The sequence below is a fragment of the Mercurialis annua genome, linkage group LG1-X (assembly GCF_937616625.2).
Source record: "Mercurialis annua linkage group LG1-X, ddMerAnnu1.2, whole genome shotgun sequence".
NCBI lineage: Eukaryota > Viridiplantae > Streptophyta > Magnoliopsida > Malpighiales > Euphorbiaceae > Mercurialis > Mercurialis annua.
The window spans coordinates 812,455-823,758 of record NC_065570.1 but is presented as its reverse complement, the minus strand read 5'-3'; the positions used below and the strand labels follow the sequence as shown (position 1 = coordinate 823,758).

At 31.6% G+C, this 11,304-nt stretch overlaps 2 protein-coding genes and 1 long non-coding RNA gene across 4 annotated transcripts; 2 read left to right on the top strand and 1 right to left on the bottom strand.

Moving 5' to 3' along the window:
- The first annotated feature begins 1,701 nt into the window (after positions 1 to 1,701).
- LOC126664563 (protein S40-4) lies at positions 1,702 to 2,862 on the top strand. Of its 2 annotated transcripts, none has more exons than XM_050357008.2 (2): positions 1,702 to 1,834; positions 2,103 to 2,862. In XM_050357008.2, the coding sequence occupies exon 2, from the start codon at positions 2,108 to 2,110 to the stop codon at positions 2,657 to 2,659; it is 552 nt and encodes a 183-aa protein (XP_050212965.1). In that variant the 5' UTR covers positions 1,702 to 1,834; positions 2,103 to 2,107; the 3' UTR covers positions 2,660 to 2,862. The 2 variants fall into 2 exon arrangements, with proteins under 2 accessions (XP_050212965.1, XP_050212966.1); XM_050357009.2 differs by lacking the exon at positions 1,702 to 1,834 and adding an exon at positions 1,854 to 1,913.
- Positions 2,863 to 5,228: 2,366 nt separating this feature from the next.
- Positions 5,229 to 9,520, top strand: LOC126664361 (probable beta-1,3-galactosyltransferase 2). Its single transcript, XM_050356723.2, has 10 exons — positions 5,229 to 5,587; positions 6,320 to 6,377; positions 6,820 to 6,884; positions 6,976 to 7,230; positions 7,500 to 7,572; positions 7,722 to 7,842; positions 8,213 to 8,300; positions 8,374 to 8,499; positions 8,617 to 8,726; positions 9,096 to 9,520. The coding sequence occupies exons 1-10, from the start codon at positions 5,466 to 5,468 to the stop codon at positions 9,278 to 9,280; spliced, it is 1,203 nt and encodes a 400-aa protein (XP_050212680.1). The 5' UTR covers positions 5,229 to 5,465; the 3' UTR covers positions 9,281 to 9,520.
- Positions 8,803 to 10,716, bottom strand: LOC126664362 (uncharacterized). The gene is made up of 2 exons (XR_007637398.2): positions 10,436 to 10,716; positions 8,803 to 9,338 (listed from the first exon to the last, which is right to left on the bottom strand). It is a non-coding gene; the product is annotated as an uncharacterized LOC126664362 (long non-coding RNA).
- Positions 10,717 to 11,304: the final 588 nt, after the last annotated feature.

Sequence of the window (11,304 nt, the reverse complement as noted above, 5' to 3'; positions counted from 1 at the left end):
ATATTTATGATTTTATTTTGCGGTTTAAAGAAACCGAATCGTATTTTTTATTTTTACAAAAAAATACCATACTTACCTTTATTTTTTATCCAACAGGTTCAACCCGACGGTCCGATTCAGTTCTTTCTCAGTGCACTGCCATTCAAAAATAAAATTAACCTCTCTATCCATTTTTAAAGTTGTATGAATAGTAATCAACGAGCTGTAGTTCAAATGATATAAACGCTGGGCAGTAAATGTCAAGGTCGTGGATTCAAATTCTTCCACAAATGCTCTCCCCTCCTCAATTATAAAAAAAAGTTGTATGAGTAGTAGATCTGTGTGGTGTAATCCCCAAAAGCCAGGAAATTATAATGAAGAAAATAAATCACCACCCACAACTTATTAAAATGCTCTTAGTTCAAGGCACTTTCTTTGGGTTTAAAAAGGGTTTCTCTTTTGTTTTTGGGTTCACAGTCCCATATTCACACTCTCACTTATGACATCGGTCACACACTGACTCACTAATCAGATGTGAAGAGGATAAGGTTACTGAAATCTGTGAGCCTGCTCTAACCAATCACTTTTCACCACCTCACTTTTTCAGTGCTTGAATATAGAGCTGCATTTATTTAAATGAGTTGAGTGTTTATCGTATGCATTGGTTGTGTCATGTTATATTTACAATAAACTAATAAACATTTATAATAGATAATTTTTTATTTTTTATTTAGTTTTTTTATTATTCTCTCGTCCCAATAAAATAGTCTATTTTGCCTTTATCACACAGTTTAAAAATAATAATTCTAGTTTATAAATTTTATAAAATTTTCTTTATTTTTCTTGTCATACCTTTATTTAATATAAAGCTCATTTACAATTACTTTCAATTTACTTATTAGTGGATTTTAAATAGATGTAATAAAAGAAAATTAAGTGTAAAAAGTAGTTATTTTTTAAAAATGAACAAGAGTTTTGAGATAAAAAAATTCTTAAAATGGACAACTCTATTGGAACGGAGGGAGTATTAGTTTTTTAACGTACCATTGATTTGTTACATGAATGACATAGCACAACGGTTGCATGCAATAATTTTTTCTTTATATGAGATAAAAGTTTATATATAGTCTTAACGTTTGGACTTAAAATTATTTATAAGTTTATAATTTTAAAATGTACCTCTAACGTTTTAAATGAGCTCATTTAAATCCTGACATTTAACATAATTAATGGCATATATGATTTTTTCGAAAATATTAGTGAAATAAATGATTATATTTAAAAATATTAGAGAGATATATATGCATTTTTTGAACCATAAAAACATAGATAATTTTAAAGTCAAAAGCTAGGGGCACAATATAATTATTTTTTCTTTATTTATTTTATTTATAATATAGTAATAATTATTACTATCAAGAAAACTCTAATTATGAACTACTGGTTTTTTTCTATTGCTGGTAATATGCTTTGATATGACTTGTGTTGATTTTCTAAATACTTCTCATTTTGCCTCCCAAAACCCATTTTATTCTGTGGGCGTCTGGTTTTATTAGTAGTGATCCATTTTCAGAATTTCTACTCTATTTTAGATTCTAGTTTTCATAAATATATCTCAATGTTTTTTTTTAGTATATTATGTTGGGCATTAGGCCCATTTGAGTAAATAATTTCATTTTCATTTCTCTTGTCTTCTTGCTCTTCAGTTTTTGCAGTGTACCATTGTAAGGCACTTGAAATCTGTGACTTTCTTCTGTTTCTTGTCCTCATTCAGTTACTTAATCCCTCTTGTTAATCAAAGATTAGATCCTTAATCTTTGTTTATTCATTAAAGCTCAGAACTTTGTTCTTTCAGGTGTGTAAAGATTACATATTTTTGAAATGTTCTGGTTTTTTCTTTTCGAGGGTATTGAATAAATAGGAACAGAGGCTAGGTAGATTCCTGATTTTATTCTCTTACAACCCTCTTTTGCTTCCCAATGCATTAAAAATAAATCTTATTTTTAGTTATAAATGGTGTCACCTTTTATAAGTAACTGAGCACAAACAAAAAGTTAACCAGCCCTTTTTTTCTCTCTCTACTCTCTACTCTCTACTAATCTTGATTATTTTCTTCTAATTAGCAAAAATGGCAGGTAATGAAGATTTTGAAGAAGGAGATATATGGTCAGTTGTTAGAGATGACTCAAGTCCAAATACTAGGAAAATGAAGGATAAGTCTTCTTCTTTTTCGAATTCTTCTGCATGGCGGTTGCATAGTACTCCAAGAATGATCCCAAGAGCTAATATTATTACTACTAACCAGCCCACATCTTCATTAACAGCAACTACTTATGAAGTTAAAGGTGTTGAACAGGCATCAGCTCCTGTCTGCATTCCAGACTGGTCCAAGATTTATGGTAAAGATTCAAGAATGGGATCAAGGGGTAGCTCTAAAAATGATCAAGATGATGATGGTAATTATGTTAAGGGAAATGGGTATTATGGTCATTATGAAAACGATGGTGATGATGAAGAAGATGGTGGAATAGTGCCACCACATGAGTGGATTGCTAAGAAACTAGCTAGGAGTCAGATTTCATCTTTTTCTGTGTGTGAAGGTATTGGAAGAACACTCAAAGGAAGAGATCTTAGTAAAGTCAGGAATGCTATTTTGACAAAAACTGGCTTCTTGGAGTAAGATTATAACATGTTACAGACAACTTTTTATTACATTATTAATTAGTTAAACTTTATGTTAGTTTATTAGGAAGAAGAGGAAAAGAGAGAAATTTTGGTAGTGTCTGAAATTTTGTCTGGAAGCCTGGTAGAATGTGTTTTTGGCTGATTTTGTTGTTGTCTGTTAGTATATGTTCTAATTTTCATGGATGATTTATTTATTCCTGTGATCTCGTGCACTCTATTTAGTCTTCTTTACTGTCTTTGTTACTACAATTTCTTATGTTTTTTGTTTTGTTTACTATTTGCATGTTGATATTGGTAAGAAATTTGAAGATCATATTTAGGATTATTGCATGGATGCTGTATGCATTTTACTCAGCTTGAAACAAGAGATAATTGGTAATGACATGCACCAAAGTAATCAATTTTCACATTTCCAAGTTGTTTCAAAAACGTGTTACAAATTTTTACATTTTGAATCAAAAGCTCCATTTTTAACTATCCCGTTTCTCATGTCCGTGTCCGTGCAACCTAGTGAAGCATTCATAATGACTTAATTCTATGAATGCTATTTTCCATGTAAAGGATCTGATGTAGGGATTAAAATCTTGCAACAAGCAAAGAAATGCTCTTGTTTCCAGGTTTATTCCTGTGGCATGTGACTGCAACGGATAATGGAAATTAAGGCATATATAAATGGAATTGAAGATGAGAGATTTTTCATAATGCATCAAAATTCTTTTCTTCATTTAGTATCATAGTGAGACAATATTCCAAAAGGACCACTTATGCAAACAAGGTGTTATTGGGTAAGTGATGAGTGCTTGTTTTTGCCATTTTGTTTTTTTGTTCATTAAAAGGTTAGTTGGTTATTCTTTTGGACTCGTTACTTTTAGTTAAGTTCTATCCATAATTAAGGTTTTTTGGGCACCTCCAACTTAGCATTAAAGCTCAAATAAGTTCTAAACTTATAGTTTCGAAAAAAACACATGCATGCCAATTTTAGATCAGTTATATCTTTAACCATTGAGACTATATCAGATTATGGTGTAAGTGGTTCAAAACTATAAATTTAAACTAGTTTGATTTTTTTATGTCAAATTGTAGAGGCCAAATAAACCTTTATGGTTCTATTTATATACTATATGTATTATGATAATATTTTCTTTGTTTATAATATGGTGAAGGATGCACAATCCCTATGCTGTATTAATTGTTAATTTCATGAAAAAGAACTAACCTCCAAATTGGAACCCTTATTAATCCAAATGGATATTTGATTACATACAAATACAACAATAAATAGTTATCCTATTTTATTGCTCTGTTTATGAAAAAACAGCAAAATTTCATTTTACCCTTTGAATTTGGAACGATATGTCAAATAAGGCTAAACTGATGATTTTCAAAAACAATCTAAAAATTAAATGCTTTAACTCGTTTTATTCCTTTAACGTCTAATAATTTATTGTCACCTCAACTCTAATTGCTCCATTTTATACCACCTCAGCTAAGTATGTAAAATAAGCCAAATTAGCCACATTATGAGCGTTTTTGTTCAAACCTATGAATCTATTATTAATTGATTTTGTACCCAGTTGAGGAGGCAAAATGGACTTTTGTTGGATAAAAGGTCCAATCTTTTTGCTTATACATGAATTGTAGGATTATAAATTAATCTAAGGGGCCGTTTGGTTTAAGGTTGGGAATGGGAATCGGAATGGGAATCGAAATGGGAAGGAATGGGAATGATTGTTTTCATTTTTTGTTTGATTCAAAGTGTATGAATGGGAATGGGGAATGGGTAAAGTTTAATAAAAAAATTATTTATTATTTATTAAAAATATTTTTTTATTTTTTTAAAATTTTTTTTATACAAAAAAATTATTTTTTTTTAAAATAAAATATTTTAAAAAAATTAAAAAAATAATTTAAAAAAAATAAAATAATATATTTTTCAAAAAAATATTAAAAAATATTAATTGTTATTTTAAGTATATTTTTTAAAATTTCAAAATAATTTTTTTAATAATTATATATTTATTATTCATCATTAGAATATATTTTTAAATTTTAATTTCCATTCCCAAAAGTTTATTTCCATGGAGTAAATGGAGGTAATCACATTCCCATTGTTTAATGTAATTTGACAAAACAAACACAAACAATAGGAATCATTCCCACTCTCATTCCCCCCTTTTTTTACCCAACCAAACGGCCCCTAAGTAGCACGGACAAAACACTCAATCAATATTTTTTATTTGGCGTTTTGAGTGCAAAATTTATAAGAAAATTTAAAGTAATTAAGAGAAAGAAACTGGTCTCCGTGTCCAATTGTTCCGTTTCCGTGTCCGTGGTTCCTAGAAATTAAGAGAAAGAAACTGGATTACGATGGTAGTCTTGGTAGAGCTGAAATGATACTTCCTCTACTGTTAATGTTATATGTTCCACAAAATTTAATGGATTTCAGTTTGTAACCTTCGTTTATGTGTTCTTTATTTCCCTGGCCCATGCCCACCAATAAACTTATGGAAATCCATTTGATATGAACCCAACCCATCTCCCGATTTAGAAACTGTTAGTATTGGTAGTTACTTTGGTTTTTGGACAAAATCCGAGTGTTAATCTCCCCAACTCCTAAACATAGTACTCATACATTTATGGTTAGTGGGTCTTTTTTCAATATTCACCTCTCCCTGTCTTCTTCCTTCCTCGAGAGGGAGAGTGTGTGTCTCTCAAACTGTCACACAAATTGATCATTTTTATATTATTGTTTGATTTGTTAATGAAAGCTGTAATAAGTGAATCCCAGAGGAGAAGACAAAATGTCCATGAAGAGCAGAATTGGAGTTGGTAGAGAGATTTCTACAAGGAATTCTATCCCAAAGAATTGGGCTTTTTGGCTTTGCCTTGGTAGTTTCTTTGCTGGAATGTTCTTCACCAACAGGTAATTTTGATCATTGGATTTCCATTTATGTTTTCAATAAATTTGCAAGCTTTAGAGGTTTCAATGTCAATTTGATTCATTTAGGTCTTCTGGGTATTAGCCAATCATCCAAAAGGGTTCATTTGGAAATAGATCTTTGATCATTGTTTTTAGGTGACAGGTGTTTGATATTGAATTGAATTCATGAATTTGTTTGATTTTTAATGTTAATACAAATTACAATCTCGGTCAGGATAATTGTATGTTTTCTTCTTATGTTGTTGAATCTGGACATTTTGTAATGAAATGTTGCAACTTTAGTCCTTTTTGTGTCTCCACCGACACTGTACAAACTGTTTTCCTTGCTTAAAACAAACTGTCAGAAGTGTATTTTACTCAATTGGTTTTCTTCATTTCTTTAGCTTTTGATTGCAAGTAAATCATGATGTGGAAAAAAGTTAAGTTTTTCTATTTCTTTGATTACTAAAAATTAAGTACTTTCATCCAGGCAACTGCAGTTCCTATTCTATAGTACAAACACTTCATTCAATCAAAAACTTGGTTTCGATCACGAAATTTCATTTTTAACATAGGAAACTTTAAGATAACACTATTTCGTCGTTTTTCCGTTTCCTGTATCCGTGTTTGTGCCACATAGTGTCCTTCTATACTACTCCACTCTTGAGAGTTCGGATATTTGTATGCATGTTTTTCCATTTTACTTGTCAAGTTAATTGATTTGTATTGTATCAGGATGTGGACACTACCAGAGCGGTTAAATTTGGAGGCTATGGATTGTAATTTAAAGCTTGTAAGTGTATATCGACCCGGTCTCTAAGTATCACTAGAAAATGTATGAATGGGTTTGTCATTGTGCTTTGCCTGTTCTGACTTTTGGTCTGAACTTAATTTAGGAACTCAACTGTGATTGTTTAACAGAGAATCAATAAGTTTTTGATTCACTGATAATTATGCATACATTTATGTTTTATGATTGAAATTATAGTTATTGTTGCAAAATTATCAATCGCTCTTCTGATTTCACATTCCGTTCATCTTCTTTTTGTCTGCTGTACTCATTTTTTTCTTGAGAAAGTTGTAAATTCAATCTATAGACTTCGTAAAGCTGTATTTTTGCTTATTAAGTTTGCCATAAATAGCTTATCATAAGATTTAACTTTGCTTCTTAAATTTAATTCATTACTTTTGAAGTAATAATTACAACTTATTGGTTCATTCTTTGCCTTTATTAGAAGGGTGTAAATTATCAATACAACAACAGTCTAAAGCAAGTTTCAAAGGCACAATATGCCGTCCAGTAAGATTTGCTGAAATTTGTCCCAGTACATGTCACATGCTTGAGATTCTGCTGATTAAAGAGGAACCATATTGTTGTATATGCAATGCAGAGAACTAGATAATAAGATTTCATCTTTGGAGATGAAACTAGCAGCTGCTAAAGCTGAGCATCATTCTTTATCAAAGGACTCTCCTCCAGCAGGAAAAGAAAAAAGGAAATACTTTATGGTCATAGGAATCAACACAGCTTTTAGCAGTCGGAAGCGTAGAGATTCGGTTCGTACAACTTGGATGCCACAAGGTGAGAAAAGAAAGAAGCTGGAGAAGGAGAAGGGCATAATTATTCGCTTTGTTATAGGTCACAGGTAAGATTTTGTCTATCTTTCAATCTCTGGTGTAGTACTTATTATGGGTGCATGCTTATCTGTTTTTTTAATAAGAATCACCTTTCTACTTGCATTCCTCTCTTGTCAATGTAGTTTGGAACATTTAAATGATTCGCATGGACTTTATTATCTCTTTGATTCAAAAAGTTGCTGCTACTCATACTAGGTTCTTGAAGTGTAGATAAGTGGTTGTAGGAGTGTCGTTTGAATGGTTAATGCTTGTTAATAATTCAGTACTCTATCTTTAGTTCAACCGCTGGCGGCATACTTGACAAAGCCATCGAAGCAGAGGAATCTGCAAATGGAGATTTATTGAGGCTGGTGAGTGGTTGTGTTCTTGTCTTGTCCTTTTAATACTGTTACATATTATATAGTTTTATGATTGATCCTTGCATTCTAAGGGCGTGAAAATATGTTGAAAGATGTTTTAAATAATTACTGCACTTTTTTTTATCATTTGGTGTAAGCAGGAACATGTTGAGGGTTACATGGAATTGTCAGCCAAGACGAAGACTTATTTTACTGCTGCTGTAGCTCTATGGGATGCGGAGTTTTATATCAAAGTCGATGATGATGTCCATGTGAATTTAGGTAAAATAATGTGATGATGATGTCAACCTGAATATGGGTAAAGAAAATGGAATGTATAACTATGCTGAAGTTGATATATTATTATTGCTATATATGAACAAATATTTCTAACTCTGACTACCTCCATGTTAAAGTATCAGAACAATTTTATTTTTTTCAAATTTGGCATTGGACATTGAAAATTTTACTGACATGAAACTCAGGGCTGAGTCAGATGGGTAGTTTTTGGGCTAAAGACAAGAATAAGGATAGCTGACTATATAATGCAATTACAGAGAGAGTGAGCAGATTAACCAGCAAGAATCAAATTTTACTGTCGTATAGGTAATATTAACATCTTGACTGAGTATCTATTGGAATTTATCTACAGCAACACTCGGAATGGCTCTGGCAGGACATCGTATGAAATCACGGGTTTACATCGGCTGCATGAAGTCGGGTCCTGTTCTTGCTAGAAAGTAAGCTAGTAGCTATATCTCATTCAGTTGTATCCATCATTGGGATACATTTTCTTACTTTTCCATGATATAGGGGAGTAAAATATCATGAACCGGAGTATTGGAAATTTGGAGAGGTGGGAAACAAGTATTTTCGTCATGCGACAGGACAACTTTATGCCATTTCAAAAGATTTGGCAACCTACATCTCAGTAAACCAGTAAGTTTCAGCACCAACCAATTTCTAGTCTCTTATGATTAATTGACCGAGTGTATAAAATTGCAAAAACTTTGATGGTCATTTGGTTCTGTGATGATACTTTTTTTCTCATCTCAGGCATGTGCTGCACAAATACGCAAATGAAGATGTTTCGATGGGATCTTGGTTTATTGGTTTAGACGTGGAGCACGTGGATGATAGGAGACTCTGTTGTGGTACCCCACCAGGTAAATTTTATGTTTTTCTCATCTGTAAAACATTTATCTCTATGTATACAAATAATTGAAATAAATGCTGTCTGCATTTGGAGAAAACCAGAAACTCATTAGAGTAGGATTGATTTAAGTACATTTTAATTGACTGTGGCTTGTTAGCCAAACATAATAATTGATTAGGCCATCTGAACCTTCAGCACAAAAAAGATACATATGCAACCACAACTATAAGTTCAGTGAAATCATGTCATAATAAGATTCCAATTTCTAACGAAAAAATGAGAATTTACTCAACAATACAACATTGTTCGAGGAGTGTTGTGCGCCAGAAATGCGGTGCTATACCTCTTTATAAAATCTTGCTGTGACATGTACCTGCAGATTGTGAATGGAAGGCTCAGCTAGGCAACATTTGTGCTGCTTCATTTGATTGGAAATGTAGCGGAATCTGCAAGTCTGTTGAGAGGATGATGGAAGTTCACAAGCGCTGTGGCGAAGATGAGAATGCTTTATGGAATGCAAGCTTCCGATCAGAGACGCTGACTGACAAATTCTTCCAAACTTAAGGAAGGATCTCTTGACGAAAGTGGCAGATAACATTTATATCGACAAATGCCTACATGGCTGAGAAATTGTATGTATTACCAAATTTTATAAGTAAAAAAATTGAATTAAAGCCTCCATTTTGAGCTAAGGAGAGCAACCCCAGATAGCATCAATAAAAAAGTTTGTAAATTTTTTCAGGCAGCAACTTTCCGCCTTTTTGTTCATAAATAAAATATAATACAAATTATATTAACCTTTCATTTACTTTTTCTTTTTGTTCTTTTTATCATCGCTAAGCTTGCTTCAGTTTCTTATCAGACAATGTCAAATACTACTAAAACTGCAAATAAAACTGTCATAAACTTGAACATGTAAAGCATCTAATGGTTAATGGTTAAGTCATACATAGGCCACTATTGCAACAGTTTCTACTTGAGATTGAGATTAATACTACAAGAAGAATATGATAGGTTCAGGTTGACATTAAAAGATGAGGTTGACAGACAGACAGACAGTAAGGGTTTGGTTTGAAACTTTAATACTAATATTCATGAAAAAGGAGCTCTCATAATGAGAAGAAAGAAGAAGATGGAATCTTGAAACCTACTCATAATATCACTTTGTCAGCATAGTAGTATTACCTTTATGCTGAAGGAACATTCAATTCTACAGAAAATTAAATGTCTCCACACCTATCATTAGCAAGGACGCTTCATTCGATCAACGTTTTTGGTTTTGGAAACGAAACTTCATTTTTAATATACAAAACCTTAAAATAACACCGTTTCGAAGTGTCTCTGTGCTAGTGTCTCGATTCCTGTGTTTGTGCTACCAAGCATGCCACACTAAATGCTAACCCTCTCTAGACCAATCCCTTTGTTTTGTTTTTCACATTAATTTAGAAAACAAATGGTTATTAAACATATCTGTGCATTCATTGGTAAGAACTTGCATAAGAAATTCAATGTCCCTAAGAATTTGAAACTATCAATAAAGATTTTGATATTTATCTTAAAGAGATCAAACTGATGAACTTTATTCATGTTTTTTTTTTTTTTTGCTTATATCCCTTACTACAAAAAAAATTCACCAATATAATATTTGAAGATGAAGAATCTTCTTAACAAAAAAAGTATGCAAGAAATTCATATCAAAAGTAGCAGAAGTTTAGTTACCTTGAGTTATTGGTACGTCAACTTTGCATGGAAATCAAAAACATATACATATACGTGATATTGGCACGGCTCAATCAAACAACAAACCTCTAACTTTAGAGCACTGCTCTCTGATTGAACCGCACCAATATCTCGTATTTAGCCTAAAATGTGAGTGTTAAGCATTTATATAGATATATATTGTGATCGATGAGCTTCGAGTTGAGAGGAACATTTTAGAGAGAGAAGCTGTGGAAAATTAAAGAAGAAGAAATGTTTATAGAAGTGAATAATAAAATAAGGATGAGCATTATTTAATGGGAGAGAGATTTAGGTAAGAAATAGGAATGGGATGTGTTTAGGGTTATAGAAGTTAGAAGAAGTTGGCATTGAATTTGCCACCAACTCAACAACAAAAAAGAGGTCTATTTAATTTTAAAGCTTATGTTGGAGACAATGCGAAAAGCTTATTCATGACATCCTTCAACTTTCGTTTTTTGTATTTATGACCTTAACAAACGCCCAATTTCATAGCTTTTGAATTTCAAATTATAAACAAACAAAACACCACCACTTGGGTGGTTCAACATTGGCATTTTCATGGGACCATGATATGAGTAATATTTAGTAGGTACAATAATTTTTAAAATATATTTAAAAAAGAATTATGATAATTCGACCTGTCAATTTTATGATTTATGATAATTATATATAACTCTTATTTAAATATATTTTTGGACATAAAACACTCCATTTCAACTCACTGTGATTCTTTCTAATTTGAAATAAAAGATCAATTGTAAAAAAAATCATTTATAAATTAAAAATTAAGTCATCAATTATAAATATAAATTTTGAGAATAGATAGATTAAAATTGAGATTAGACTTG

Excerpts from the sequence above, each read along its gene's own strand:
- LOC126664563 (XM_050357008.2), top strand. The coding sequence starts at position 2,108 with ATGGCAGGTAATGAAGATTTTGAAGAAGGAGATATATGGTCAGTTGTT.
- LOC126664361 (XM_050356723.2), top strand. The coding sequence starts at position 5,466 with ATGTCCATGAAGAGCAGAATTGGAGTTGGTAGAGAGATTTCTACAAGG. Across the intron at positions 7,843-8,212 it reads TGATGTCCATGTGAATTTAG|CAACACTCGGAATGGCTCTG; the intron begins GTAAAATAATGT and ends ATTTATCTACAG. Across the intron at positions 8,727-9,095 it reads CTGTTGTGGTACCCCACCAG|ATTGTGAATGGAAGGCTCAG; the intron begins GTAAATTTTATG and ends ATGTACCTGCAG.